Here is a 13471-nt window from a genome sequence, read left to right on the forward strand (position 1 = left end):
AAAAATTGCTGTTTCAGCTAAACAAATTAAAAAAAAAAAATGCAGGAAAGCCAAGACAGATTTGGATAAAGCCTGACAAGATTCAGTCCTAAGGCCTTCCAAAGTTTGTTCAAATCATATTGCTACAGGTGGCAATGCTGCATTTATGGGGATATAGAGCTACACTAGCTTACGTTTATTTCACAAATGTGTTACTAAACATTCCTTAAAGAAAACCCTTTAAAGGGTTTTAGTAAATCCTGGTTTAGTTAACCATCATGGTATGAATTTTTACATTCATGATCCATCTGCTTAAATCACTATGACTGTACTATGCTGATGGGAATATTGATGTACAGTAAAAATGAACATATATGTAAAAACTGTACTTAAACTATCGGAGTTTTTGTAAGGATTATCTGTACGGATAAGTCAGAAGACACATTTAGATGATCCAAGTTTCCCATTTCTGTTTTTCTCATTTGGTAATCAAGAGATACTATATTTTTGTTTTTAAGATAGTCATAATGACTCTTGCTATGACTATGATGTTTGTCGTGTAGATTCTGCAGTATGACCTTCTGCAAGAATGAATGTCCATTTTTACAGTTTTCGTACATACCTAACCTAACTCCACACTCCTTTCCATAGGGAATTTCACTTTTCTACCAACTCAACCATTGTTATTTGTCATATCTAAAATGAGTCACAGTCATATAGGACACACAATGAGAATTTCATAAAATGGGACAGACATTTTTTTGATAATTGGATTTTTTTCTTATGTTTTTATATATCATTTCGTACACAAAAAGCAAACACTGAAAGCAAACAGTTAAGCTAAATATTTATATTAGATTAGAGGCAGAAATAACTTCATGAAAGGTTATATAAATCTGGAACACTAGTTTGCAGAATATTTGAAATGAATGCCTTCTACTGTTATGAGTGCTTTTTGCCATATAGATGTGTAAATGTGGCAATTCCAAGTGCACATAAAGACAGGATTATTTCAAGTGAGACTTTGAAAATCTCTGTCTTGAGCTGACTCATTTTCTAACAGAAGTCATTAGGAATTTTATGAGAGCAACACATCTGAAAACCCTATTCTAAAAATCAAATAGAGGTAGATACTGTATCTGGTTAGGTAAACAATTCCGTATCTAAAACAAACATCACCAGCAGAATGGTTTTCTATTCAATTCTTCTGGGTAAACAAATGAGTATGTTGTTTTTCTATATTTTCTAGTGTGTTGTATTTGCTATGACATCTGGTCAGATGTGGAATCACATCCGTGGACCCCCATATGCACATAAAAATCCTCAGAACGGACAAGTGGTGAGTTGATTTTTTTCATTTTATTCTGAGGAGAAATATTACTCACTCCCGACAGTGAGTCTACAATAGCAGATAACTGCCGTTCCATAGCATGTATGACAGTGTGCCAGAGTCTTAAGTCTCCAGTTGCAAGCAGACTCTGTTTTGGAATTTCAGATGTTTAGAAAGTTCCACCATCTTTGATTTGAGCAATGAAATGAGTGGCCGTGTTTTTAAAAATTCTCTCTATCAGGATCCCAGCTGTAGTGGATGAGTTATAAAATGTTCTATACCACACAATTTCCGCTGTCCAAAGATAAATGGTTATTGTGATTTTTGTAGAAACATGCTCCTTCACAAGGTGAAAAGCAAGTTTGTTTTTTTTCTTCTTTTCAGGCTCCATTTACACAAACCTTTGAGGTTTGTAACCTCTTATCTTCCTCTTTCTTCAGCATTTTAGTTAGAAAAGGAGATGGCAAATATTTTAATGTGCTTTATATTTTTCATGTGCTTTTTTCCATCATGCCTGTAACTCTTCCACTGAACTTTATAGAATGCTTTTTCCTATATATTCGAAGCTCCCTTTGTGTCATGTCTTAATTGGAGTAGCAAAAGAATGATGGTTTGAATTTGATTACCGATTTGCTTTATATCAGGAATGTAGCAGCATATTAATGTCATAAAATGACATGATTCCATCTGTCAACTTTGTTATGCAGAAGTAGAACTGATAATGTAATAAATAATCTCTGTAAAACACTGTTTATAAAAATTTAGAGTTTTTCATTACTGCCTTGTAGTATTAAATTTATGATGCTTTCCTACAGTGTGACAGAAAGGAGGAATACTGCATAGAAAAAGCACTGTTCGTGACAAATTAGTTTTTACCATATCCAGTTTTATACACATTGCCCTTCTTAAAGATCTGTTTCTGAAGTATAGACTACAATAAATCATTTAAAAGTATCCCTTTAATTCTTCCTGAATTTGTGCCATCTTGTCTCAGTTTTCAGAGTGTGAACTCCTTATATCCTATCTGAGTGTTTGAAAAACTACTAGTTTGGGAGTGTTAACATACACAACTAAATAATGAAAATAACAGTAGAGATGGTTTTAAGTTCTAGTTACTAACCTACTGTGTTAGTCAACACACATACCTTCTTTTCTGGTTTTGCTCCATTATATGACTTCAGGTACGTTATTTTGTGCCTCTGATTCACCTGTCTCCTTGTTCATATGTGTCAGTACTTTCACCTCCTTGGAGTTATGTCTGTGTAAGTAAGTAAAACCAGTCAGATTCTAAGAACAAAAAAAATATAGATGCAGGATCACCCAGTTCCTGATTTATTTAAGGTATCACTGACCACTATAGTTGTAACTTAAAGTTCTGGTTTTTACCAGTGTTAGAAGCTTAATAAGTATTCTGTAAACCTTTACGTATTTTACATTGCTTTTTTTTTTTTTCAAATAACATTATTGAACATTTTTCTGTTTCATTTTTCTACCACTTATCTATGTTCCTGTGAATTTGAAGTCATGAAAGTGCTTATCTAACATTTCTGTGAGATTTATTCAGCCATGATAATTCACTCTAACACTGTTCTGCATTGAGTTAGCAACTGCTGTCTTTACATCTGGATGAAATTTAACTCATCACTTTCAGTGTCTAGGATTTAGTACCAATTCCAAATTTCCATGCTAATTTTGTACAAGGATTACTTGCATGTAATACTCTGAAACATCGTTAACAGTCTTACATGTAAAAATCCGTTTTTAAGAGGAGGCATAGAATAGCTCACCAAGCCTAATTGTTTTATTGTTAGGTTCAAATTTACTAATTCTTAGCTTTTCTTATTTCATAGGAGTTAGTGGTTCAGTTCTGTACTAGCTGTAGAGCCTGATATGCCACCAGACTTTGAAAGTGATAATGTTCTGTCTTCATAAACTCTTCTTTGCCTCAGATATCTCCTAGTATTTGCTTTGTTTGTGTCATAATTTTAGATGACACTTCATTTCTCTTCCTTAAATTCCTATTTTTTCAAAAGATGAAAAGGCATTTGTTTGCTTTGCTTAAACAACACTGCTTACTAGTGCCAGTATCTTGTAAAAGTAACATTACCAGTTCTTAAAATTTTTGGCTTGTGCACTGCATTTATGATTCTTTGCTTGATTACCTAAATTACTTTAATTCTATGATTGTATTCTTTGAATGAAGCTTTTAAACCAGATTTTTGTAATTCTGTGTGGGTCTATTCTGTGAAGTTGATGTGCTCTCTTATTGAGGTTGTTGCATTTGCTTCCTTTATTCCTCATTGCTGTCAGCTAATTTCAGTTTTTGGGTCCACAGGAAAGCAGTATCAATTTTTATTTAGAAAACTGAATCACATAGTACTGTTGTTTGATATTTCAGTTCTGGTTTAGGTTGACGAAACTGGTATTAGTCTTCTATCTTGACACATTCTTCATCTCTATTGTATTTTTGGAGTTTGTCTTTTGCCTAATAATGTTGCTAAGATTAGGCCGTTACTGACTATGTGACACTAAAATCTGTACCTATTTTACCAGGGTTGAGAGTGAAAACTAAAAACCCCATTGGTGTCTGTAAACAGTCTTGGGAGAGTTCTGATTTTTATTCAGAGCTTGATCTGTATAGAGCTGGTGGTGAGACAAGTAGAGAGCTGGAGAAAGCAATTACATATTTTTGAGCCTCCTGCAGAGGTAGTTCTGTTGCTGTTTAATTGACCTAATAGCAAAGAATTCTCATTAGATTTTCATCAGCTTTTAATCAAATAGCAGCAATGGCTAAGAAAGCATTTATGTATGTCTATCCAGGCATTAGCAGCCATTTTTTTTTTAATTTGGATACAAATTCTATAATACTTATTGTGCAGCATGCTCAAGACTGCATCTTTAAAATGGTTGAAAGTTTGCTATAAATGAGAACAGGGCAAAGGACAAGCTTGATCTGAAATACTGAATTAAGATGATTTTCAAAGCTCATAATTTTCTTTGCTTCTCTGAGAAGAAATTATTAGAAGTTGGAAAAGTTTTTGTGTGAAGAAGGAAATGCGATATATTTATTGTCAGATATTAGACGGTTTTCCTACATAAGCTGATGCTTTGTGAAATGGATAATGGTATTTGCCATTGTATTAATTGGATTTTTTTTTACATGTCTTATATTTTAAAAGCTCATTAAAATTGCTTAAGCATAACACAAATTATGTACTTAAGAAGCAATTTATATCTGTTTAGCAGATCTTTTAGGTAGAACACCTTGTAATATCAGATCAAATATAAATATTTGTTCAATTGTGGAGTTTACTCAGACTTTTTTTTTCCTACTTACCTTTCCCAGTTTTATAACCCCTGATCTTTATTCAGGAACAGTCTCTAAAATAACACTTTTCAAATGGTCTAGCTGATAGGGGTATCTGGTAATCTATGTTTCTGAAGTTAAATGAAAAATATGTTTGAATGCTATTACTCATTTTTGCATTTGTCAATGCAAAATTAAGGTACTCTGTGTGAAAATTTTATGCTTAGAATATCAAGATTCTTAATTAGTCCTCTACTGTTAAGCAGGACAAAATGTCATTTATTAAAGTATATTCTTCTGTGTTTTCTGACATGACTTTTTCATATGAGTCTAATTAAAATAAACGGAACTTTCCTGGAACAGTTTTAAAGAACGACTCTCCCTTTCAAGCTCAGTAAGTCACACTAAATACATTGTCCTTTTGCCTTCAATCTATCTGGAAGCATGTTTGAAGTACAGTTCCCCAAGATTGTATTCGTAATGCCCAACTTTTCTGAAAGTGGCCAGATTGCTTGGTAGTAGTTTCAATATATAAAAAAGTCACTTAGCTGTGTGATATATTATTATATATTTGTCTCGCTTTTGGATAAAAAAAAAGTTCATACAGGTTGTTATATCAGTGTCTAATATAAGATATCCAGATTGGCGGCAGTAGTAGCACAGCGATATTTTGGTGCATCTATCGACAATAATCACAACCATAGTGCTATTGAAAATACTTCTTAATATTTTATTGGAATAGCCAATTATTTATGTTAATATGCTTGATAAAAATGAGAAGTAGGGTTTTTATGTTATGAGTGTGTTTAATGAAATGGCTTTTCTGTGGTCATCAAAGCAGTGAGTCTACCCAGAAGCTGCAACTAGTAAAGGGTTTCTCAAGCCTTTAATTTAAACTTATATCGTGATTTAGTCAAAAAACTTAACAATTGGCAGTGTAAGATGTAGAACTAGTATAAAACAATCTTAGTTCTGTTAACAGACCAGCACGTTAACAAATGGGCAACATCATATCTAAACTAGTGTTGGGAAAACCGTTAACCTGTATAAAACATCTGTCCTAATTTTTGAGATTGCAAGGGTGATCGTAGCTGGCATTTCAATAACTTTCTGTATAACACATGTTTCTGCCTTGATATTAGAAAAGAGAAACCTTACACAATATTTTGTACCCTTTTTTATTGTGGGAAGAAAAGGAGGTAGGAAAATGATCATGACAGGAGGGTTGCTCAGATGAGGCATTAGAACCTCTAAATTCTTAAAATGGTCAAGTCTTGAAGCATCCATGCTGTAAAAGTTCAGATAGTACCATTGTATTGCAAGTACTGTAGTTTTGGCTGAGTAAAGATGGAACATGTTCCTATCGAGTAAAACTGGATTTTAGACAAGTAATCAGGCAGCAAGTAGTCTGTCATGATAAAATCCAATAAAATAAAAAAAAGCGCTAGATTTTAATTGCCGCTTGTAACAACAGAAATCCAATTGTAATTGACTGATACCACTTTCAAGTAACAAACAGGCCTCCTCCCTCCCGCCCACCTTTTGCTAAGTGTAGACGGGCTCCTAGAAGCAATTTAGTTTCATTTGAAAGAAGAACTGTTTTGTACAGAACAGCTTTTTTTATGTCAGAAGTCAGAGAGACCTCAAATATGTGAAGTTATGAGGTATCTGAAGATAGAATGATAATGCAATACAGAAAAATACACTTTTTTAAGACAGAAAAACAGAATAACACAAGGGAAAACCTGTTCATGTTGTGCTGTTATTACTAGAACAAGAGCCATTTTCTTAAACCCAGCTTGAGTGCCAGGTAGGAATCTAGTTTTTCTGTCTTCCTGGACTTTACTGGTTGTGTAGATGTTAAAAGGTAAGAGACTTTTCTAATAAAATAGTTTTGATTGGAAGGTACCTCTGAAGATCATCTAGTCCAGCTGCTTGCTCAAAGCTGGTCAGGTTGCTCAGGACTTTGTCTAAGCAAATTTTGAATGTCTCCATGGTTAGAGATTCCCCAACCTGTTCCAGTGTTTGACCATCCACATCATTCTTTTAATTTTACCTTTTAATTTATTTTTATCTTTTTTTCATTTCCCTCAGGAACAGTCAAGGTTTCAACTTCTCTTCAGTAAAAGCTGATTTAGCTGAGTTCTTAATTAGAATTTAACACTGACTTTAATAAAATTAGACTTAGCCCAGCAGTATACCTTTTCAGAGCTCCTGACAGCATACCTTTGCTTAAGTGGCACTAGCCCTGTTGTGATATCACCACAATATCCACACTGGAAACGAGAAAACATTAAGCCTGGAGTAGTCATAGAGATTTTTCTCTGTATAGATTCTGTTCTCTGAATAGAGCTGTACAGACATTCTTCCTGTAGCTATTAAACAACTTAAGCGTGTCTGTTTTCTTCTAAAATCTTACAAGTTTTCAATAATTTTGAGAGGGTGGGGAAGGGAGATTAAAAATTGAGCTCTGGAAATGTGCAGAAATATTTGGACATAGTAGTACTCATAGCTCTTTTGTGTGGCACTGTAAAGAATTGGAGAGAGTTTTGTCAATGTTGTTAGCTACTTCACCTTCTGAATGTGCATTTAACATGCACAGAAGTATGCCACAATAAGTGGAAATAATGCAAGCATTGGATCAGCTGCACAGTTTAAAAATGGATTTTAAGAATCGATTTAAGAATCAAATTGAATTAAATTCATGCTGTTAGTCATTTAATATCCCAATAATTGATCACTTGCATTATTATTAATTATCTCTGGAAAATACAGAACCACAAGGACATGATGTGAATGTATATGCCACTTTAGGTAGTGCTCACAGGGGGACCATAGTGTGTTTGCTATTGTGGTCTTTCCACTGTATCCCTCTCATCCCTTAAAAACACTATATTAAATTCAGGCCTACAAATATTTTGCAAACCTTGAGCAACTGGAAAAGTAAAAACAGTACACAGACGTTAATTTATATTTCTTCTGTTTTTCTCCTGTTTGTTTAATTTCCTGTTTCCCTAACCCTACTAAAATGTTGGAAAGCTCCATTTACTAAAGAACAAACAATTGAAACCCCTCCAAACAAACCTCTTTAAGCTGAGGAAAAAATTCTAAAAGAAACAGATTAGAGAAACATTCAAACCACTGTTACTCAGAGGATTACTTTCTGTATAAATTGAAGAACATACCTTCCAAAAAAGATAGCAGATATAGCACAGGGTAGAATGAGTCCTGAAAATAGACAGCACAACTGAAATAGTACACACACAACAGCAATTTGAAAAAGAAAAGGACAACTGGAAAAAAAACCCAGAAATAAATTCCAGCAGAATCCTGGATTTTACTGGCATAGGTGACCAGTACACGTCTGCTGCTGATATATTTAATGTCTTTAAAATGAGCCTCTCTTCCGTGGATCTTACTCCCTTTGAGAGTTAAAGGATACTTTAAGGTTGGGCTGTTAACATAAGTATGCTACCAAGTTAACAAATTCAGTCCAAATGCATAATACTGGTTTGAAGGTTTTTCCTTCTCTTTTGCCCCCCCCCCCATTTTTTTTTTTTTTGCATTTGACCATCTACGCCATTTCATATAGCTCTGATCCAGCAAATAACTATAGTGCTTAATTCATAGTGCATGAGTGCACAGTAGTGGGAGAGCCCTTGTACATTGTCCAGTCATGGGCAAGTGCATCTTATCAAAATCTTTGACTTTAATTAAGATTTTGCTCCCAGACTTGTTTTACAGTGCTGTTGTACCACCTTTTGTATTCAAATGAAACTCTTTTAATTATTGGGTGGATTGCAGATGCAATACTTTGTACCTTGATTTTGACTTAATTTTTTAATAGGCAGATCACATTAATGAATCATATTCAGCCCATACTTATATAGTGGATACTTTTTTTTTCTAGCTGAGTTCTTTTCAGATAATGAGAACATAATTTGTGGAAATCCTTCTGACTTTTGAAGCATATAACCTTCATTTCTTCCCATGTAATGTAGTGGTAGTTTTTTCTTCCGTTCCTTTCTGGCATCAGTGGAATTCATTAGTACCTATTTTTGCACTCAAGTCATCAACTTGAAACTTAATAAATTAGTCCCAAGATGTAGAGTTCCTTTATGTGTTTTTAAACAGCCTATTCTGTCTCCCATTGAGCCAGTTATTCAACCTGCTTCTAGTGTTTGTTCCAAACACATTTTTCTCCAGCTTTACATATAACAGAATGAATTGCCGAAGTCCAGATAAATAGTAGCACATTTTCTTTGTCAAGAGGATTAATTACCTTAAGAAAGAGATTGTGCCTGATGAATCTAGTATCTATCTCTTTGGAATAAGTGTGCAGTAGTTCATCTCATTTTTCATGTTCCTTCATATGTTTAATTGTTCTTTATTTCAAAATTTATTCAGCAGTATTTCATGTTATTGAAATCTAGCTTCCTTCCTTCCAGAATGCGTTTAGTTTGTATGTATGCTGTTCTATAGATTTATACTAACATTCTCAGATAGACTTGGCTAGAATACATACGTGAAAAAATAAAATTGCTACTAGGCTTTAAGATTTATGTAATAGTTTTGGAATTCTGCTTTTTGAGTTTTCCTTCGACTTTTTATGTGGTATAAATGCATTCTGTCAGCTGTGGACCCTTGTAACCCTTTTATTCATCATAAGCATTGCTAAAAACAATTCAGAAATTGGGTCATTACCACCCTTTACTGCATATTAACTTCTTTGCTTGTTCTGTTTTAATGGCTGAAATATGAGCTGTTTTCATTTCATTTGTGGGGCCACCTCAGCTTACCTCCTGACAACTTTCATTTTATCGCTAAGCTTCTTGACCTTTTAAGAGGGAAATGTATTTGCTAGTCAGTCTCTTTCCATTCTTTCTAAGCTCTGGTTGTTCATTGTATTCCGTTTAGGATTATTAATCAGTTAGGTCTGGTATCCTTCCCTGAAAGATCACTAATTTATTTATTTATTTATTTTAAAGATGTGTGGGATACAGATTCAAGATAGCTTAAGAAACTTAAACTGTTAGTGTCTGACTCATTCAAATCACTAAATTTTTCTAGTGTAGATGACTTCCCTCATTTAATTTTTCATTTCAGTTGAACTCTTTTGAAATGTAAAAATCTTAAATTGAAAGTTTTAAATGTGTTACTATTAATCTTTCATTTTAATTTACTGAATCAACTCAGGTCATTTTATCTGAAATTATTTTATACTTCCTGTGTCTTTACAGTGCCCTTTTTTCTATGAAAAATGCGCTTAAAATATTATTGCTTCTTGTTGAACCAGTGGGTAACTGAGGTTAGAATCTGCTAGGTGTCACATACCGATCATTGAGGTCTACTGTTAGTAGTATCTCTTTCAATTCTATTTAGAAAATTAGTCTCCAGTCTACCACGAGGAGTTCTTTTTCTGAATGCTTTTCAGTTCTTCAACTTTGTAATATCCTTCTCCGTGAGTGGGGTCTGAGTTATCTCTTGACCTTGTTCTCCTCCTCAAAAACCTGAAATATTCCGCTGAAGCTCAGCTTATCTTTTCATTTCCATTTTTCTGTGAGTTCACCCGCACCAGTGCTTAGTTAAGATAAGCAGTGCTCTTTTGAGCATGCCACTGCCCATACCCACCTTCTATACTTTGGTTCACATTACACAGGGCACACGGACTATGATCGTTTTGGATGAAATGAAGCCAGAAAGTGGACTCCAGGAGTTCAGCCAGTACATTCCCAGCTGCTACTGGTTTGTTCGGTCCATTGGACCGAAGAGGAACTAGTGTGAAGTAGAACCACTTGAAATGTGTATAGTGTGGATATTGGGTTTGGAGAATTAATATGCACTACTTGTTGAGTCCTCAGCAGCTCAACATAAGCATCTTTGCGTCAGTAATGGTGGAATTCTTCCAGTCAAATTTTGAAATTTGTTCTGATGTGAAGGGTGATGTCACGAGCAGGAGGCTCTGCTTCCATGAAGACATTTCAATCACAGATTTGTATCTGATATCCTTGTTCCTAGGAGAAGGTATGTCTTACATTTTACCAGATATATTCTGGTAATAGATCATCAAATGAATGTATATCTATTTCCTGCTAATATATATATATGAATGAAAGCTAGATAGAGCTTTGGGTCGTGTCTGCTTTCATCTTAGTAGCTCTGTGGTGGCCTTTTCTTTATTTCTTGAAAACACCAAACCTCAGTAGGCTCCTCAGAATCTTGACTTAAATGCTTTGCTGCCTGCTTTGCTTTTATCCTTTTTAAGGTTTTGCTAGACTGTATGTCAGATGAGAAAATATATTTTCTGAAGGGTCTTTCTGAAGTTGAAGATCTTTTCTTTTCAATCTTGTAATTTTCTATTGACAGTGAAAATGCCTCTTTGAATGAATGTTTAGAAAATATGACTACCAAAGGATAAACTGCTTTTTTCATTCCAAATTTGTAAAACAATTTTGCTATTGAGAAGAGATTCTAAATAATGTGTTATGGGGGGGGTATCTGTATGTAATTAATAGCTAACTCAAATTCACAAAAATTTTAATGAATTCTTCAATTTTACATCTTGACTTACTTTAGGTCTTGTAGAGATAAGGTTGATATAATTTTTGTTTAATTATAAAATCAAGATTTTCTCAACTGAGAAAAGTAACTTAATACCTAAATGCTACTGATGTGTGATAATAAGAATTTTAAAATAAATTGTGTCCTTTGTACATAACAAACATTTCAATGTGGATTTTCTGTCATATTTTTAAGTATTACAGTGGGTGAATCCTGGCATCTTTTGTCATATATTTATTTTTAATATGCTATGAGGATAATTTCCTTTCTTAATACACTATGAATATAATTTTCCTGTATGTAACAGGTCATGCTATAGAAATATTTTTATATCCTCTTATTTATGGCTTTCAGAAACAATATTCAGTCCTTTAATATTTTTATAATTCTCTACAACTCTTTTGACATTTTGGTAAAAATACGTATTCAAGTTGATATTTAGATCCTAGACACAAACAATTAAAAAAGCTCAATCTTTTAACAGAACTAACAAATACCTTGTTGTGTATAGTTATATTTCCTAATTGCAGTGCTTCCTTTTTTCATTTTAAAGGTCAGTTCTATTATTCCTGACGATTTTATTTTAATTTGGCAAGCTAAAAACAAGGGAGTAGAACACTTTCAAACATACAGAAGTTGCGTTTTAATATCTACCCAAAAATAGTGCATTTCTCAACAGAGAGTTTGCCAGAAAAGAGTTGCTAGATGGTATTAAAAATACCAGTTTTAAGGGAGACAAAAGAGTGACCTTCAAACTTTTTCTTACTTTGTCTCTTATCGGTCATGCAAGTGTCAGAGTCATAATGTGAATACTCAAGAAGGCTTTGAATTGTCAATAGAGGAAGCTTCCTCTTTGAGGTTATATTTGCTGGAACAGAAGAGATAACACTATTATCAGTGTTTTTATAGTGTAGCCAATTTCTCATTGCATGTACTGAAATGCAGTTTTTAATACAGTTTAGATATTAGTATAATGATAAATATGTCAGACTTTTAAACTAAATTCTGAATGTTTCTGTCAGTCCTGATACAGCATGAAATTCCACTCTGGTCTCTTTCAGAGATTTTTATGAGCATTTGCTGGAAAAAAAGTAATTTTCAAACACATTCCTAACCTCCTTTTTAGGAAATTGACATTAAATATGCATTTCTTTCTGGGATGTGTGTGGAATTGTCAGCCAGTTGGAACTTCAAAGTTTAGCACTGGAATGTAAACTTACAGAATAAAAGCCAGCACACTGCATAATATACAAATACCATTACAGGCTATTTATGATTACTGTAGTATGAATTTTTATGCTTTTCTTGATAAGGCATTCAAGCCCCGTGTTTTAACTGCTGACTGTGTGAATTGGTTTGAAGTGCTGTTCGTGGGCTTGTTACTTTTATTTCTTACATATTGTAATATTTTTCTATGGGCTAGCTAATGTGCAAAATCTCAATGCATTCAAAAGTATTGTTCAGATTTTGCATGATAATACAATTGCGCTAAACTTTTACATGTGTCCCACTTCAAATTTCTTAATATTTACACTGAAATTAATCAAGGGCTTAACCACTGCTAGTGGACTGTAGAGAGCTATAAAGGATTTCTTTTCATTTGCCTTGACTTGTAGGTCATTGTTAGCAATATGTCAATTAATTATTCAAGATCATTTCTACAAGAATCATGTGTTATCTCCACTACCAGATTCAGGTAGTCTTATGAATCATTACTGCATTTAGATATTCTGAAGTAATATTTGTGTTTTACTTGAGTGAAATTCTCATCTCTCATCTTCTAATGTACAGGTTAGCAAATAAAGATTGACAAGTGTGTCAGGGCTTAGGGTTTCACCAGCAATCTCAAATATTTCAGATGTATGAAAATAGCCCTTAATATCTAATACATCATCATGACAATTAAAATCCAATAATTATCAAATATGCTAAGTGTCTGGAGAATTCTACGTAGGCAAAATTGTTGAAGGCTAGACTTTTTTTTGTTAGTATCACAAAAAATAGTCCATATTTTGTGATTGTTGCAACTAATTATTAGTGAATATAGATCTTCATTTGGTGTTAACAGTATCCCATATCTTACCAAGTTGGCTGTGTTTCCCTGTTAGCATCACTGAAGAGGCTGATAACACATTGTTTTTGACAATAAGACTCCAAATGAATTCATTATGATGGCCTTTAGATCAAGTTTGGATGTTGTGCTAAGAACTCTGCCAGTGGAAAACTTCTGTGTTAGAGTATTACTGATTTTAGCAAGATACATGGCTGATGATACATATTTTATAATACATGAA

The 13471-nt window shown here is 33.6% G+C and overlaps 1 protein-coding gene across 1 annotated transcript in view; it reads left to right on the forward strand.

The window, feature by feature from the left end:
* Positions 1–13471, forward strand: part of TUSC3 (tumor suppressor candidate 3) — a 158422-nt gene that overhangs the window by 96740 nt on the left and 48211 nt on the right. The window contains exon 6 of the mRNA XM_076336310.1: positions 1229–1318. Coding sequence (XP_076192425.1) covers positions 1229–1318 — 90 coding nt within the window. The remainder of the gene's footprint in view (positions 1–1228; positions 1319–13471) is intronic.

This window comes from Aptenodytes patagonicus, chromosome 4 (assembly GCF_965638725.1).
Source record: "Aptenodytes patagonicus chromosome 4, bAptPat1.pri.cur, whole genome shotgun sequence".
NCBI lineage: Eukaryota > Metazoa > Chordata > Aves > Sphenisciformes > Spheniscidae > Aptenodytes > Aptenodytes patagonicus.